Here is a 13,643-nt window from a genome sequence, read left to right on the forward strand (position 1 = left end):
AGTATCAATGTAATGCCAAAACTGGTAGCACTTAAGAAGTTCATAAAATAAATTTCTACAATACATACGGCTGTTGGTAAATTACTGCATCAAAAAAAGAGTTCTGTATATTCTCACCATTGGTGCATTCCCTCTTTGTAACAAAAAACCAGTTATCGCTGAGGCTGCCACATTCCTATTTCAGAATAAAATGGTTTACTTGAGTAGTAACCTCTGTCTGTTCAACATACTGCAGTATCTGCCTGTGGTAGCCAGATCCTAGGTCTTGTCCTGACAGAATGTTGTGGTTTTCCACTGCAAGGGGGTCCCATTACAACTGATTTAGCTATTCCTTCCTTGGCAGTTGTTCCTCTGTTCATTTTTCCCCACATTCTCTTTCTATTTTTTCCCAGTAAATTATTGATTGGAATATCTAAGGTAAGTAGAGAATGCCCGCCAAACGTAGGTGTACAGAATACTTAATTGTGGCCAGGTGAAAATGAGTGCTGTGAAGAGAATGATAGAAAAACAAATTTTAATGCTTCTTCATTTTTTTCCATTTCACTGCCAGGGAGCCTCTCATCTCAAGGTCTCTGGGGCACTACCCCGTTTGCCCCAGTCTCGTTATACCTCTGATGTGATGTGAGAAACAACTGTCTGTGACTTCAGTCCATGTCTGTTAATGACTTCGGAAGCTCTGTGAGCATAGCAGTACATCACAGACATCCTCTGTCCTCGTGTGTTACTTGTCCGCCCCTGGCAGCTGAGTGGTCAGTGCGACGGACTGTCGCACCTAACGGCCTGGGTTTGATTCCTGTCTGGGTCAGAGATTTTCTCTGCTCAGGGACTGGGTGTTGTGTTGTACTTATCATCAGTTCATCCCCATCAACACGCAAGTCGCCGAAGTGGCGTCAACTTGAAAGACTTGCACCGGGCGAATGGTCTATCCGACGGAAGGCCCTAGCCACACGGCATTTCCATTTTCCACGAGTTACTTCTCACGAGACATTCAACCACACAAAACACCTGTGTTACTTTGAGCTACTCCTTCAGCCAGTGAGAGCCCCCTACTTCCCCTGACAGAATACATACAGATCGTCTCGGATGTTGGCACTGTCCCAGTGCCAATATCCAGAATACCAGCAGTCACTTTAGACAATTGTTGGCTGACTTATCTCAGGTGGTGATACACCCAAATCAGTGCATATTTTAAGGCCCAGGGGAGCAGGGGGACGTACAACACCCTACCAATAGCTGGCCATAGACACGTGGGTTGTAAAGACAGGTCACAGATATTGGCGACAGATTCTTGACAACCTATAGGCCCTACCTGTGCGCTAGTGGAAACACAACCTTCAGGCTGGAACTGGCAATTCTGGCGCACCAGCTGTCCACACACAAGCGAGTTTCTTTGATGGGCCACATTCAGAGTGTCCATGAGCTTTCCTGTTGTTTTCGCTTGACAGTAAGTGTCATTTATTTCAAGCATGGTGAAGGTGTGGACCTGTGACCTTGTCAAATAATTTATCTAGTTGTGCTGCAAAAGATCTCGGTTTTGGAAGCTGACCAATGAACTTCCCATGAACAAGAATGTAAGTAGGGCATATGAAGAGATGGTTGAAACACACACATGTGGTATTCCAACTGTGGACCAATGTGTTATAAAAACTAAGCCACAAAATTTTAAATAGATTTCAGGAAGATGAAGGCCTCGGGAAGAAGTGGAAAGCAGACAGAGGCTGAAATGTATAAACCAACACTATGGTGAGTGGCAGTAAAAAGTTGCTTGTACTGTGTTCATTGTTGTGTAATCCATAATGATGTTACATCCATTATTTTATAGGTAATACAAATCATTGTACATTACAAAGGATCAAGCACATCCTTTTCCTAGCACATCAAACCTTCATGATTCTCAGAGGAGTGTGCATAGTTCTCAACCAGAGCAGTACAGCTGAAATGTTGCCTTTTGGGAATCCATTCTTTGGCCCATCTTGTGCAATTTTTGTTTCAAGAAAAATATGAATACACAGCATACAGACCACCGACGGCCTACACAATTTTTCTCCTACTATCACCCATACTAACTTTCTCTTGACAATATAAATGAGTATCAAAACTCATAAATATACTACAGTAAAACTATGCTTAAAAACACTGCACTGTGCTATATGATTTTGTTGAGACACAGCACAACTCCTGAAATCTGACATCTGCAGCCTGTGGCCTGTTGAGCACGCATCGCAGTCCTCAGATGAAGGGATCCAGCCACTGTGCAGATTTGAGAGACCACATCTGATGGTTACTAAACAACATTTTTTACTTATTCACAAATAAAAAATTTAACTCATCCACTATAAGAAGGCTGCAAGAGACCTTGATTACAGAACATTTGATGGATTGTGCATGCACATCAGTGGAAAATGTCAGGTGTGAGATCAGCAGGCTGGATCAGTCACATCCACAGAATCAGCTCACGGTTCTGGCCTGTTGCGAAAATCTGCTCTTATGTGGCCAGCTAGCAATGTGATTGTACCACCAGTTTCATTGCTCATTTAACTTGATTTTGTAATCATTTAAGTAAAATCACAAAACCTCTCAATGCGTGAAAGTCCTTTCCAGCTCCTGAGCTCTCTTTCTAGGAGATTAACTTTATGTCAGTGAGTGTAGTTAAGGGGCATTTGTGGTAACCACAGTGGTAAGCAATTAGTGACCTCTGCGCAGTGGGCTCTAGATAACTCTGATAAATTGTATTAACATTTAAAGTGTATTACAATGAACATCATCATGGAGTAATTCCATACAGTAGCACCAGAACATCTGTTACGTTTAAGTTCCACCTTGCCAATCAAGGAAATGGACTGAAGGATGTGAAGGCTTCGGCTCTTTCAAAAAACATTGGCATAGGAATATACATTAACATTTTCTCTTCCTATCACATTTAAGATCCACACAACTCCAATTTCGTAAGTGCAGCTGAAGGTGTCAGAATAGCAATAAGTCAGCAAAACAACTGTTTACACACATTCAAAAAAGCAGTCATATTTTGTGATTCCATAGCAGCAATATCAGCATTTATCAACACACAAGACCTAAAATTCATTCAAGTTGTCCAGGAAGTAATTACACCACTACAACAGAAGAACAAGAACACTCTAAATCATTGGCTACCATCTCACTGTCTCTTGGATGGTAATGAAAAAGCTGCACATAAATTGAACACATTAAAAAAAATCCTAATGTGTTATGTTTTACAGTGAAATGCATTATTGACAAGGTATTTTAAGAATAATTGAAAAGGTCCAACAAAATTCCATATGAGGGAAAGATCTGAAAAAACATCATGGACAACTCAGCAGCACCTGATTGACCAAGAAGAGAAGCAGTAGCCATATTCCAATTGACTACAACGGGCAGCCCACCTGCATAAGATCTTCATATTGTTGTCTCCAGAACATGTACTGTGTCACAAAATTGGTGCACTCATGAAAAAAGAACTTTTAAAATTGTATCAAAAATTGTTTGTAATTCAGACTAACATAATTGTAGTGGGAAGCAAGAAGGTATTTCATGCTATACCAAGTGCAGGACATTAAATTAATAATAATAATATTATCAGTGATCGCCAAACATACACTCAATTTCTATATCTTTTGCTTACTGAAGGGAAGCCGCAGTGCCCCTCCAATAAGCTGCATGGTGTCAACATGAGAGCTTTAACATTCGCAAAATAAGAATCCTCAGATTATTTATACAGTGGTACATACGAATGGACAGCAAGGTTTTGGAATTAAATATCCTTTGTGTCGTTTGTAAATGCCTCTACAGTGACAGTGCCTGCAGACTAGGGAATTAGTACATCCTTTCCCCCTACCATCCACCCAAATACAATTTTATGTGAAACTGAGTGTATTTCATTTTGTTACAACTGAGTCGTCCTCTCCGCTGTGGGACAGCTAGCCTATTCGTTTCTAACATGAGGTATATGTGTAACATCAATATATACAGTAGTAGGCCCTACTTTTGTTTGACAGCATATATACATTTTGTTGTTGCCAGATATGATCTACAATCAAACTGTTTGTTTTTTTGTTACCTGTAAAGCTTTATTTTCCCCATTGCAGTCTATATCATCGCGTTAGGAACAAGAATTCTACCACTCTGCTCTACACATCTAAATGAAGTCAGTGAATCACTAGTTATACACGTAATTCTATTGAAATAATGGTTCACAAACTTCCAACGTATCTTAGTAGCACGTTTTTATGATTTATTCTAATTTTCTTGGTGTAGGAGGAGCCGTATGTTCGATTGATAATGTATGAGACAGAAGTTCGCGACTTTGCAGCTAAATATTAATCCAGTTGACCGCTTAATGCTTTAATATCATACTGATAACATTATTTTCATCTGTAATGGGGAAAAAAAGGCATTTCTCGAACACAGACGACAATCCCTCGGCTATCTGCAACATGCCACGCAATAGCAGAACAACGCAGCGGCCCAAAGAAGACAGCATTACAGTAAACCACTTGAGCTTCCATATCGCTTACTGCTTTCCTCCGATAAGTTATTTTACCCAACATTTGAAATTGTTTCAATTAAACTTTATGAATTATCTAACAATAAATTAATAGATAAAGAAATAATCTAGTAAAAGGTGATACTGGATCACTCTACAGCACTTCTTTCCCCCTGTCAGTAAATGTTTGCTTTTGTAAACCCATATCTTAATTTCAGACTAAATTTTTTGTTGAACATAAACACAATTTTGCAATTTGAAAGGTGTGAAATTTTGTATTGTATAAATTTTCTATGGTATAAACTCGATTTGAAATTGTTAATCGATTATTTTTCGACAGAGTAACCATGATAATATCTTTGTTTAAGGTGCTTGCGTCCAAAGACAGGGTCCTTCCGGAGTTGCCATTGGATTGGGAATACACGTGCGCGTATATAGGCGAAAATGAAAGCCAAAGGAGAGGTAATAATGACATTTTTACAATTATTCATGACTGTTTCAACAGTATGTTGAAAAATTCGTTTGTGAGATTGACGAGGTACATGTAATGTGATGGTTAATTTGCTAACCTAATATTGGTATCAGTCGTAGTAACACGTCTGTTAAGTGAATATGACGCCGGCAGCAGTGTCAACATGTGGAAGAAGTTATTATGATACACACTTGAATCTATAGAACACGATCCATCAGTGAAAAAATATTTTTAACCTATTTCATAGACATGCAGTTCGTGTTGATTGTGTAAATGTTTGTTTTTTGGTGACTGCAACTTTGTTAATGTTATTCAGTATTTCAGTAATCTACCTACTAAAACAAAAATTATTTGGTGTTTACAGTTGAAGGAATTTGAGGTTATAGGTCGGAAGTTACCATCAGAAAAACAGAAGGTGACTCCACTATACAAAATGAGAATATTTGCACCAGATTCCATTGTCGCAAAATCCCGCTTCTGGTATTTCCTGCGGCAACTAAAGAAGTTCAAGAAGACCACTGGGGAAATTGTATCAATCAAGCAGGTGAGATGGAACTCCGCTAGCTCCTTGCAAAGTGTTGCTTGTGTGGGCGAACAGTAATAGGTGTTGTTTTACAAGTGGTCCTTACTGTTTAAAGTAGGATATCCCACATTAATACTTGCATGCTGTTATTGCCAGTCAAACATTTAAAGGTTTTTGATGAATAGTGTGTTTGCAGCAAGTCATTTGCGAGGAAATTAGGTCAGAAAAGGATTACCCATTTCTGCCATGTTATGCAGATAACGCTCTAAAGTGAAGTTTGTATTCTGTGAGAAATATGAAGTGCAAGACAAGAATGTGTATGCACTTGTTTGCACCCATTGATAAATGATGTACATCTATGCACCACTTCTTAAGATGAGTTAATCCATAACATTTATGTAATTGGAAACTTGGTCCTGTAATTTTATGATCAGACACGTGTCATAACTTCCCCCCCGCCCCTAAAATAACAGTGATTGACAGTGTCTGCACATAATATTGCTGAGGCAGCAACAGCTGAGCGTTTCCCTTCAGGATATGATCACACACTGCCCATTAACATTCTTTATTGGGTGTGCTTAGCAGGGTGGTAAGACATTACTTTTTGTGCACTTTCCCAACTAGTTACAGGGCAGTGTCACAAAATAAACATGCTGCACCAAGAGTAAATGAAAGCCAATAACCATTGTCATATTACAGAGTAATGGTTGGTGCCCAGTATAGCAGAGCAGTGGCCTATGCTGATAGTGAATAGAATGTAAAGTGTGACCAAGCTCATTTTTGCTTGTTGCTCTGGTAGCTGTCCTGCAAACAATTATGACAATCTGCTTTTTATTTTGATCGTTGCATAGTCAAGTATTGCCATTTGGGATTCTTGTTTATTTTTGTTTTGATTTTACTATTCGACATGAATTTGCATGTATTAATGACTCATTTTCCTACAGATTCCTGAGAAGTCCCCAATTAAGATCAAGAACTTTGGTATCTGGTTACGCTATGACTCCCGGTCTGGCACCCACAACATGTACCGTGAGTACAGGGACCTGAGTGTCTCTGGTGCAGTCACTCAGTGCTATCGGGATATGGGCGCTCGCCACAGAGCGAGAGCGCATTCCATTCAGGTGAGGATACTTGTATAATTTTATTGGGTTGATTGTCAGCTTTTAGAATCCTTTAATTGCCAGAGAGCAGCAGTAGTCCTTTCGGCAGAGCACCACCTAACAACCATTTGTTACTAATCATGCTATGAAACATTTGAGTAATATTGTCATTACTAATGCTGTGATGTTACAGAAGTCAAAGCTTGTGTTAAAACATAAAAGATCTCTGCAAAATCTTGTATAAAAAATTAGAATAACACTCCAACTTTCATAAAAGTTCCCCAGTACTGTCAGATTTTTATATATATATAAAAAAAAGACAGATTGTTTACAACGTTAGTGTTCAGTGCCTGTGACTCTTTCATTGTGTGCTGATGTTGACAGTTTGTTAATGTTTGTTAATGTTGGTGGCAGCCAACTGAGTGTTGTATATGATAGTCAGTGAGAACCACTAGTCCTGATGCTTTTTGATGGAAGATACAAATTGATTACATTGCTTTACAGTGTGAATGGAAAGAACTAGTTGTTCTGGAAGCCAGAAGCCTGGGTTAGGTTCTAATGTGACAGTTTGAGGTGCCAAAGCTGGCAAATGCTCAGCATAAAAATACCATTGCTGTAATAGGTTGATGTTTAGATTATCCTTATATGAGGTGACTTACCGAACAAAAGCGCTGGCAGGTCGATAGACACACAAACAAACACAAACATACACACAAAATTCAAGCTTTCGCAACAAACTGTTGCCTCGTCAGGAAAGAGGGGGGAAGACGAAAGGAAGTGGGTTTTAAGGGAGAGGGTAAGGAGTCATTCCAATCATTACAATAGCCTTTCTGTTTAGATTTTACCAAAAATTCTGATGATGTGGCTAAATTGTAACACAATAGAACCAAATACCAGATTTGATGTATTCAGTTCTAGTTTTTCATCATGCAAGTCATTACTAACATTGGCACCCAATGCAGCTGCTGTGGATACTGTTGAGTGCACCTTTACTTGCACCTACAGTGCAGTGGAGCTATGATTTAGGGTCTGCTAGAATTCACAGGCAAAAAGTTTTGTTGTTTGAAATGATCTTGGTAAGAATTTGGTTCTGAATTTTCTGAAACTACATTAATTTGTGAAGTAACCTCTTCTTTTCTCCTCCTGCTGCTTATTTGCCTCTAGAAGCTATATGCTTCCTCTTTCTCACTGATATCTTCATGTTACACTCCAAGAAGACCTGTAGAAGGTAATACAGCTCTGAAGTAACAACTTAATGATTTGTGCACGGTGTTGTATTTAAGTGATTGCCTTCATTTATTTGAATTTGCGAGCCTGGTCTGAGTTGCCACTCTGTCAGCCTTGCAAATATTAAAGTATGGGGAATAAGCCATAATTTTTATGACTATTGTGTAGTTGGTACACAGGTACTTTTTCTCCCCACAGTATAAACTTTTTGGCATACACAGATACAGAGGATATTCTTGTTTAATAAGAATGTCCTGTAGGAAGAATCTTTTGGCTATATCAAAGGTCTTCTTGTAATCAGTTTTGTGTCTCAAGGTTAAACCTAATTATGTAAGGCAATCTTGAACATTGGAGTCTGTTTAAATAAATCTTTGCTTTCAATAAGTCGTTTTCCTTCCTGTGTTTTGAAACACAACATGGTATAATACCCGCCAAAGTCAAACTTCTCCTGTTTATTTTATTTCTCCACTTACTGTAGCTTCACTTTGGTTCTGGCTGGCTGGCTATGTGACTCATCTCCTGCCTGTCCTCTAAGTTGGGAATGATTTACTTGCAGCTCTTACAAAATAGATGTGTGTTTCAAGCTTTTGCTGACCTTCAAAGTAGTCACCAATATTGTGTAAAACCTGTTGCCAGCGATGTGTGTTGACAGTTCGAGCAGCGCGGTCTATTGCCCGATGAATTTGTATCAGTTCTCAAGCGGATGCCGTGAAGTGTTTCCTTCAGTTTAGAAATAGAGTTGAACTCACGAGGGCTTAAGTCAGGGGAGTTCAGTAGGTGGTATAGCACTTAGCAGCCCCATCAGTCAAACAAATCAGTAACAGCTTGCACTGTACGTGCTTGAGTTTTGTCCTGCAAAATGATGGTCAGCTCCTACAGATAGTGTTGTCTCTTCTGTCTCTATGCTGTTCATTTTTGGAACACAACCTACGACCAGCTTAGAGACAGAAGTGATGACACTTTCTGCAGGACCTAACCATTTTGCAGGGCAATGCTCAAGCACATACAGTGCAAGCTGTTACTGATTTGTTTGACTGGTGGGGCTGCTAAGTGCTATACCACCTACTGCACTCCCCGACTTAAGCCCTTGTGAGTTCAGCTCGATTTCTAAACTGAAGGAAACACTTCACGGCATCCGCTTCAGAACTGCCACAAATTCTTCAGGCAATAGACCACACTGCTCAAACTGTCAACATAGCTGGCAGTGCTAAGATTATCCTATGACTTCCACGTCACTGGTGACTTCTATGAAGGTCAGTAAAACTTTGAAAAACCTACCTATTTTGTAGGAGCTGTAAATAAATAGTTGCCACTGTTAAGGTTCCAAGCTTCGTATTTTCAGTTCATGCTGGTTACCTGCTGTATCAATTTACGTATGCTGGTTATATATCTACATTATGTCTTGGAAAAAGTGCACTTATCGTGTACCACGGGTTCTCTGTTGCATGGTATTGTTATTAATGGTGTGCATGATGAATGACTGGAAGTGAACACAGGGGACCGTGAATCAGGTGTGGGTAGCCAATGCCATTGCTCACTAGTAATTTCCTACGATTAATAGATGAAATTAAGGGTGTTTTGTTTCACTCGCTGCAGTTGAAGCAGAGCTATTTGCCCCCAAACTAACGACCACCACGAAATTTTGCATAGTTGGGAAAACAAATATTTGTGACAACCAACATTATAAGATGGAGTGATTCCCATTGGCTACAAATGATAGTAATGAATTATCAACAGCGGTTAATGATGAAACAGCTGCATCATAAGTTCACTTTAGCCTATTGCATTTCTCTAATGGCTAATTTCCTGTTCTCAGATAATCAAGGTGGAGCAGGTAAAGGCTTCAAACTGCCGGCGACCTCAGGTGAAGCAGTTCCACGACTCAAAGATCCGCTTCCCACTGCCCAAGAGGATCCAGCAGCGCCACCTCATGAACAAGTTTTCAGTCCGCAAACCCAGGACCTTCTATATGTAAACATATTGTGGACATTTGTTGTGGGTTTCCGAGTTTTGGATGTGAAACAATAAAGTTGTACTGTAAGAATAAATGGTGTAATTTTTACTACCTTTTAATGAAGCAGAATGTGCATGTTATGTGTGAGATTCAGTGAGCTACTGTGATATTAGCCCCCCCCCCCCCATTCAAAATCTTGGTTGTGAACACACTGATCTGCAGCATAATGCAAGCTCTGTCAGATTGTAAATAGAAAATTCAGTTTAGAGTTGAAACCAACAAATACGAATACCATGTAAAGGTTCGTGGTAACTGTGATCTGTAGTGTAGCCTAAATTTTTTTTTCCCCCCACCGTGTTTTAATCCAGTTGACCATATTTAATGCACTTTTCGTCGTAAATATTGAAAGTGCGAGGTATAGTCAGTAAAGTAACTTAGATAATGCGCAGTTCTCCAACAAACATTGTGATGCAGTGAAAATATTTTATGCTTGGTGCTCCACAGCTTGTGTAAGTATTTAAGAGGTCTTAAAAATCACAATGTATATTTCCTTCAAAGGCATCCAGCATTCCAGTGCCTTCTGATGTTATTGATAAAATTTTCAGGCATATATAAGTACTAGTGTTAATTTACAAAACAATACTTTAGCCATAAGAGCTAAGTGTTCAGAAAAATAGTTTAATACAAAATAAGCTCTTTTGGCTGCTATTACTCTGATTTCATAAGAGTAGTAATTTTGAGTGGTTGACTGTTGATACCAGATACTTCAACTGCTCAATTCTCTACAAAACATGCTTCTCAAAGTTACTGAGGGTGGCATTTCTTACAGCACTCATATATTTTCCTTCTTTTGGTGGTCCTGGCCTGCTGAAGTGTGATTATCTCCTTCATAGCCTTCACAGTTCTTGCAACTATGTTTTCCAAGGCAACAGGAGACACACCACCTTGCTTTCAATGAGCTTGTATGTCCATTGGATCAGACACCTTTCCTTCCAGCCTGATAATACCCTGTAACTAATTCATTCTCTCTCTAACAAGTCTTAACATTTTTCCAGGTGTTACTAGTTCAGTCAAAGCACAGTACAGTTGCTCTCTGTCTATGCTATAATTTAGTGGCCTGTACTCGACAAAAAGGTGATGCAAACTAACCCCAAATTCAATTATTTTTTCTAAAATTTGCATTTGGGTAAAATTGTTAGCTATTGGGAGAAATCTACATTAGTGTGAGCCAGTCTCAATGAACAATTGATAGACAATAAAATAGTATGTTGGATAATACTGTGCTTCCCAAGTTTAGCAGTTTAGTTGCGCAAATGTGGAACTCAAAAACATATCGTCTTTCATTATACAGGGCATATAATTCCATCTCTCCACTGCTGGGCATTGTCTTCTCATCCCACATTGAAACGAACAGCTTTAGGAGAATCTGTTGCCACCTTGCATGAACAGTTATGTTGGAATATTATCTGTTCCTGGTGACCTACAGATTTTCAGTTTCTTCAGAGCAGTTCTCTCTCCTGGAATCATGTAATCCTTGTGTGTCAATTCGATCTCTTGGTCTCCTTCTGGTACACTGACTTTATAAAAATGTCAGTGCCATCGCTCACAGATCATCCCCTCACTTTTCCTGTTTCAGCTGTCACCAGGCTAGTTCTTCCACTAAAGGCAAAAGGGCAGCAGTTACCTTATTACAAAATTACCTCAGCTCAGTCTGGCTCTCCATAAGTTCCAGTTCTTTGATGTTTGCTTTCATACACACACACTCTTTGTTGGTGAATGTGCTTTTCAATCTTTTTTTTTTTTCTTCATAAAGTCCCACACTACTATTGTGCAATTTGATTGGAATGTTCTACATGCTTTGCTCTTCACTGTTACTATATCTTTCAATGTCAAGCTATGGAGATCTTATGTACCTTGCTTCAGTTCCCTGTGTTTCTTTTGTGACATCTCCAGTGCACAATTTATAATTTCCCATTGATCCTCAATGTTGTTAGACTGTTCCTTTTTCAAGATCTTTGGTATCTTTTCTTGGTATTGACAATTAATTGCAGATGATTGTGGAGCTTTTATTTATGTTTTCCCTTCGTAGAGCTGTTATTTATGTTTTCCCTTCATAGAGCTGTTAGTTATGTTTTCCCAAGTGGGAACAGTCACTGGTATCTTTGGATGTGTCAGAGATATTTGTGGTTTTAAGCAATATGCCTCTCCATGTATGCTGTGAATGTCAAGAGCCCTATTAGTGAGGAGCACTGTTAATAATGTTAGTGAAAAGTTTTGTCAGTGAATAACCAAAGGAGTCGTGGTGTAGTGATAGTCAGCTCCCCTCGTTCTTGACATAATCAGCAGTCAGAATTGAAAGCATTCATTAGCTCTAGCTTTCTCCATTTGGGGTTATGTCGCTTATACACGCAGAAACGAGAAAAACCAAATTATCTCCCTTTCTCTCAAATAAAATTCAAGTATTTAACACACACTCCTTGGGCATCAGTGCGTGTCACTAACCCACGAGGTGGAAGCTGGTAAGCAGTGATGAACTGAAGCAAAATCATTATCTTGAAGTTCCTATTATGTATTTATGTAATCTTAGTGAACCTGCAATTGATAAATATGTGTAGGAATTGGCTACACATCGTAATCACCTCCTCCCCTTATCTGCCCCCCCTCTCTCTCTCTCTCTCTCTCTCTCTCTCTCTCTGCCTCCCTTCCCCCCTCAATCTCCTTCATTGTTACTTAAATTTATAAGATCTGACCTGCAGTACACAGTTAATACCTTGTGCAAGTTTTCAGATAAAAAAGATGTGCTCTCGTCAGCATGCAATTATATGTTCAGAGCCTTGTACGTTGGAAGGGAAACTTCATTCTACTTTAGCTGACACTGTTGTACTGTATAAAGCTTTCCTTAACAGCTTTCACCATATAATGTGCAGCATTCATGATGAATGATTGGGATAGCAGTCATTAAAACAGGAGTTTTTTGCTGTGGCAGGACATTTGTGAAATTTCAATTGCAATCACATTGTCTCTAGAGTGTGAAAATATTTTGTTGGTGCCCACACACAGGGAGAAAAATGATCATAATAAGAGAAATTGGAGCACTTTTGGAAAGGTTCAGGTATTCACTTTTCCTGTGTGCTGCTAAGGGTGGAACAGTAGAGAAGTAGCTTCAAGTGGGTTTGATGAACCCTCTGCCAGGCACTTAATTGGAGTGTAGATGTAGAAGAGTAGTGTATTGTCATGCTTAATGCCTTGGGTCATATGGCAACGATAGACCCGTCAAACAATTTACTAATAGTGGAAAAATTTAATTTTTCTAAATATTCAGTGTAGTAGAAACTTTTCACCTGAAGCATCTCCTTCCAAAATTCCTACATGCAATACATCATCCCACAAACTACGCGGTTTCATTAGTTGATGTCCATATTCTTTTATTTGCAACCCGTTGAGTTGTTTCATTGCTTTTTTTGTAGCTTGAGGGAGATTTTCATATGTATTTATCTAAGAATTCATGAAATGTTTGATGGTTCAGTCTGTGTATGTTAGCACTAAGTAAAGCTGCATAAAGTTCTTAACTTTGTGTTGAGTAAGACTGTTGGGATTCCCCTAAAAGCATTTCCTGTTGTGTTTTTCCATTTTCGATCCATTGTACTCCATGTTTGTTTTCTGTTGCCCAGTGCTTCTGAATATTGACTGACTTCCTTGCAGTTACTTTTATGTTGTGTAGTTTACATCATCTGTCAGCTGAAAATACTTTCTTACCACATTGAGATATGAACTGTTGTAATTTCACTTGAATACTTTTTCACTGTAGGCAGTTTTTCTGAAATATATTGCACGCAGATAACTTCAACAAGACTGAATAACACAAG

At 39.1% G+C, this 13,643-nt stretch overlaps 1 protein-coding gene across 1 annotated transcript; it reads left to right on the forward strand.

The window, feature by feature from the left end:
- The first annotated feature begins 4,847 nt into the window (after nucleotides 1-4,847).
- Nucleotides 4,848-9,871, forward strand: LOC124553741 (60S ribosomal protein L18a). The gene is made up of 4 exons (XM_047127677.1): nucleotides 4,848-4,963; nucleotides 5,338-5,517; nucleotides 6,441-6,617; nucleotides 9,640-9,871. Exons 1-4 carry the CDS (start codon nucleotides 4,946-4,948, stop codon nucleotides 9,796-9,798), a joined length of 534 nt encoding a protein of 177 aa, XP_046983633.1. The 5' UTR covers nucleotides 4,848-4,945; the 3' UTR covers nucleotides 9,799-9,871.
- Nucleotides 9,872-13,643: the final 3,772 nt, after the last annotated feature.

Source organism: Schistocerca americana, chromosome 11 (genome assembly GCF_021461395.2).
Source record: "Schistocerca americana isolate TAMUIC-IGC-003095 chromosome 11, iqSchAmer2.1, whole genome shotgun sequence".
Lineage (NCBI taxonomy): Eukaryota > Metazoa > Arthropoda > Insecta > Orthoptera > Acrididae > Schistocerca > Schistocerca americana.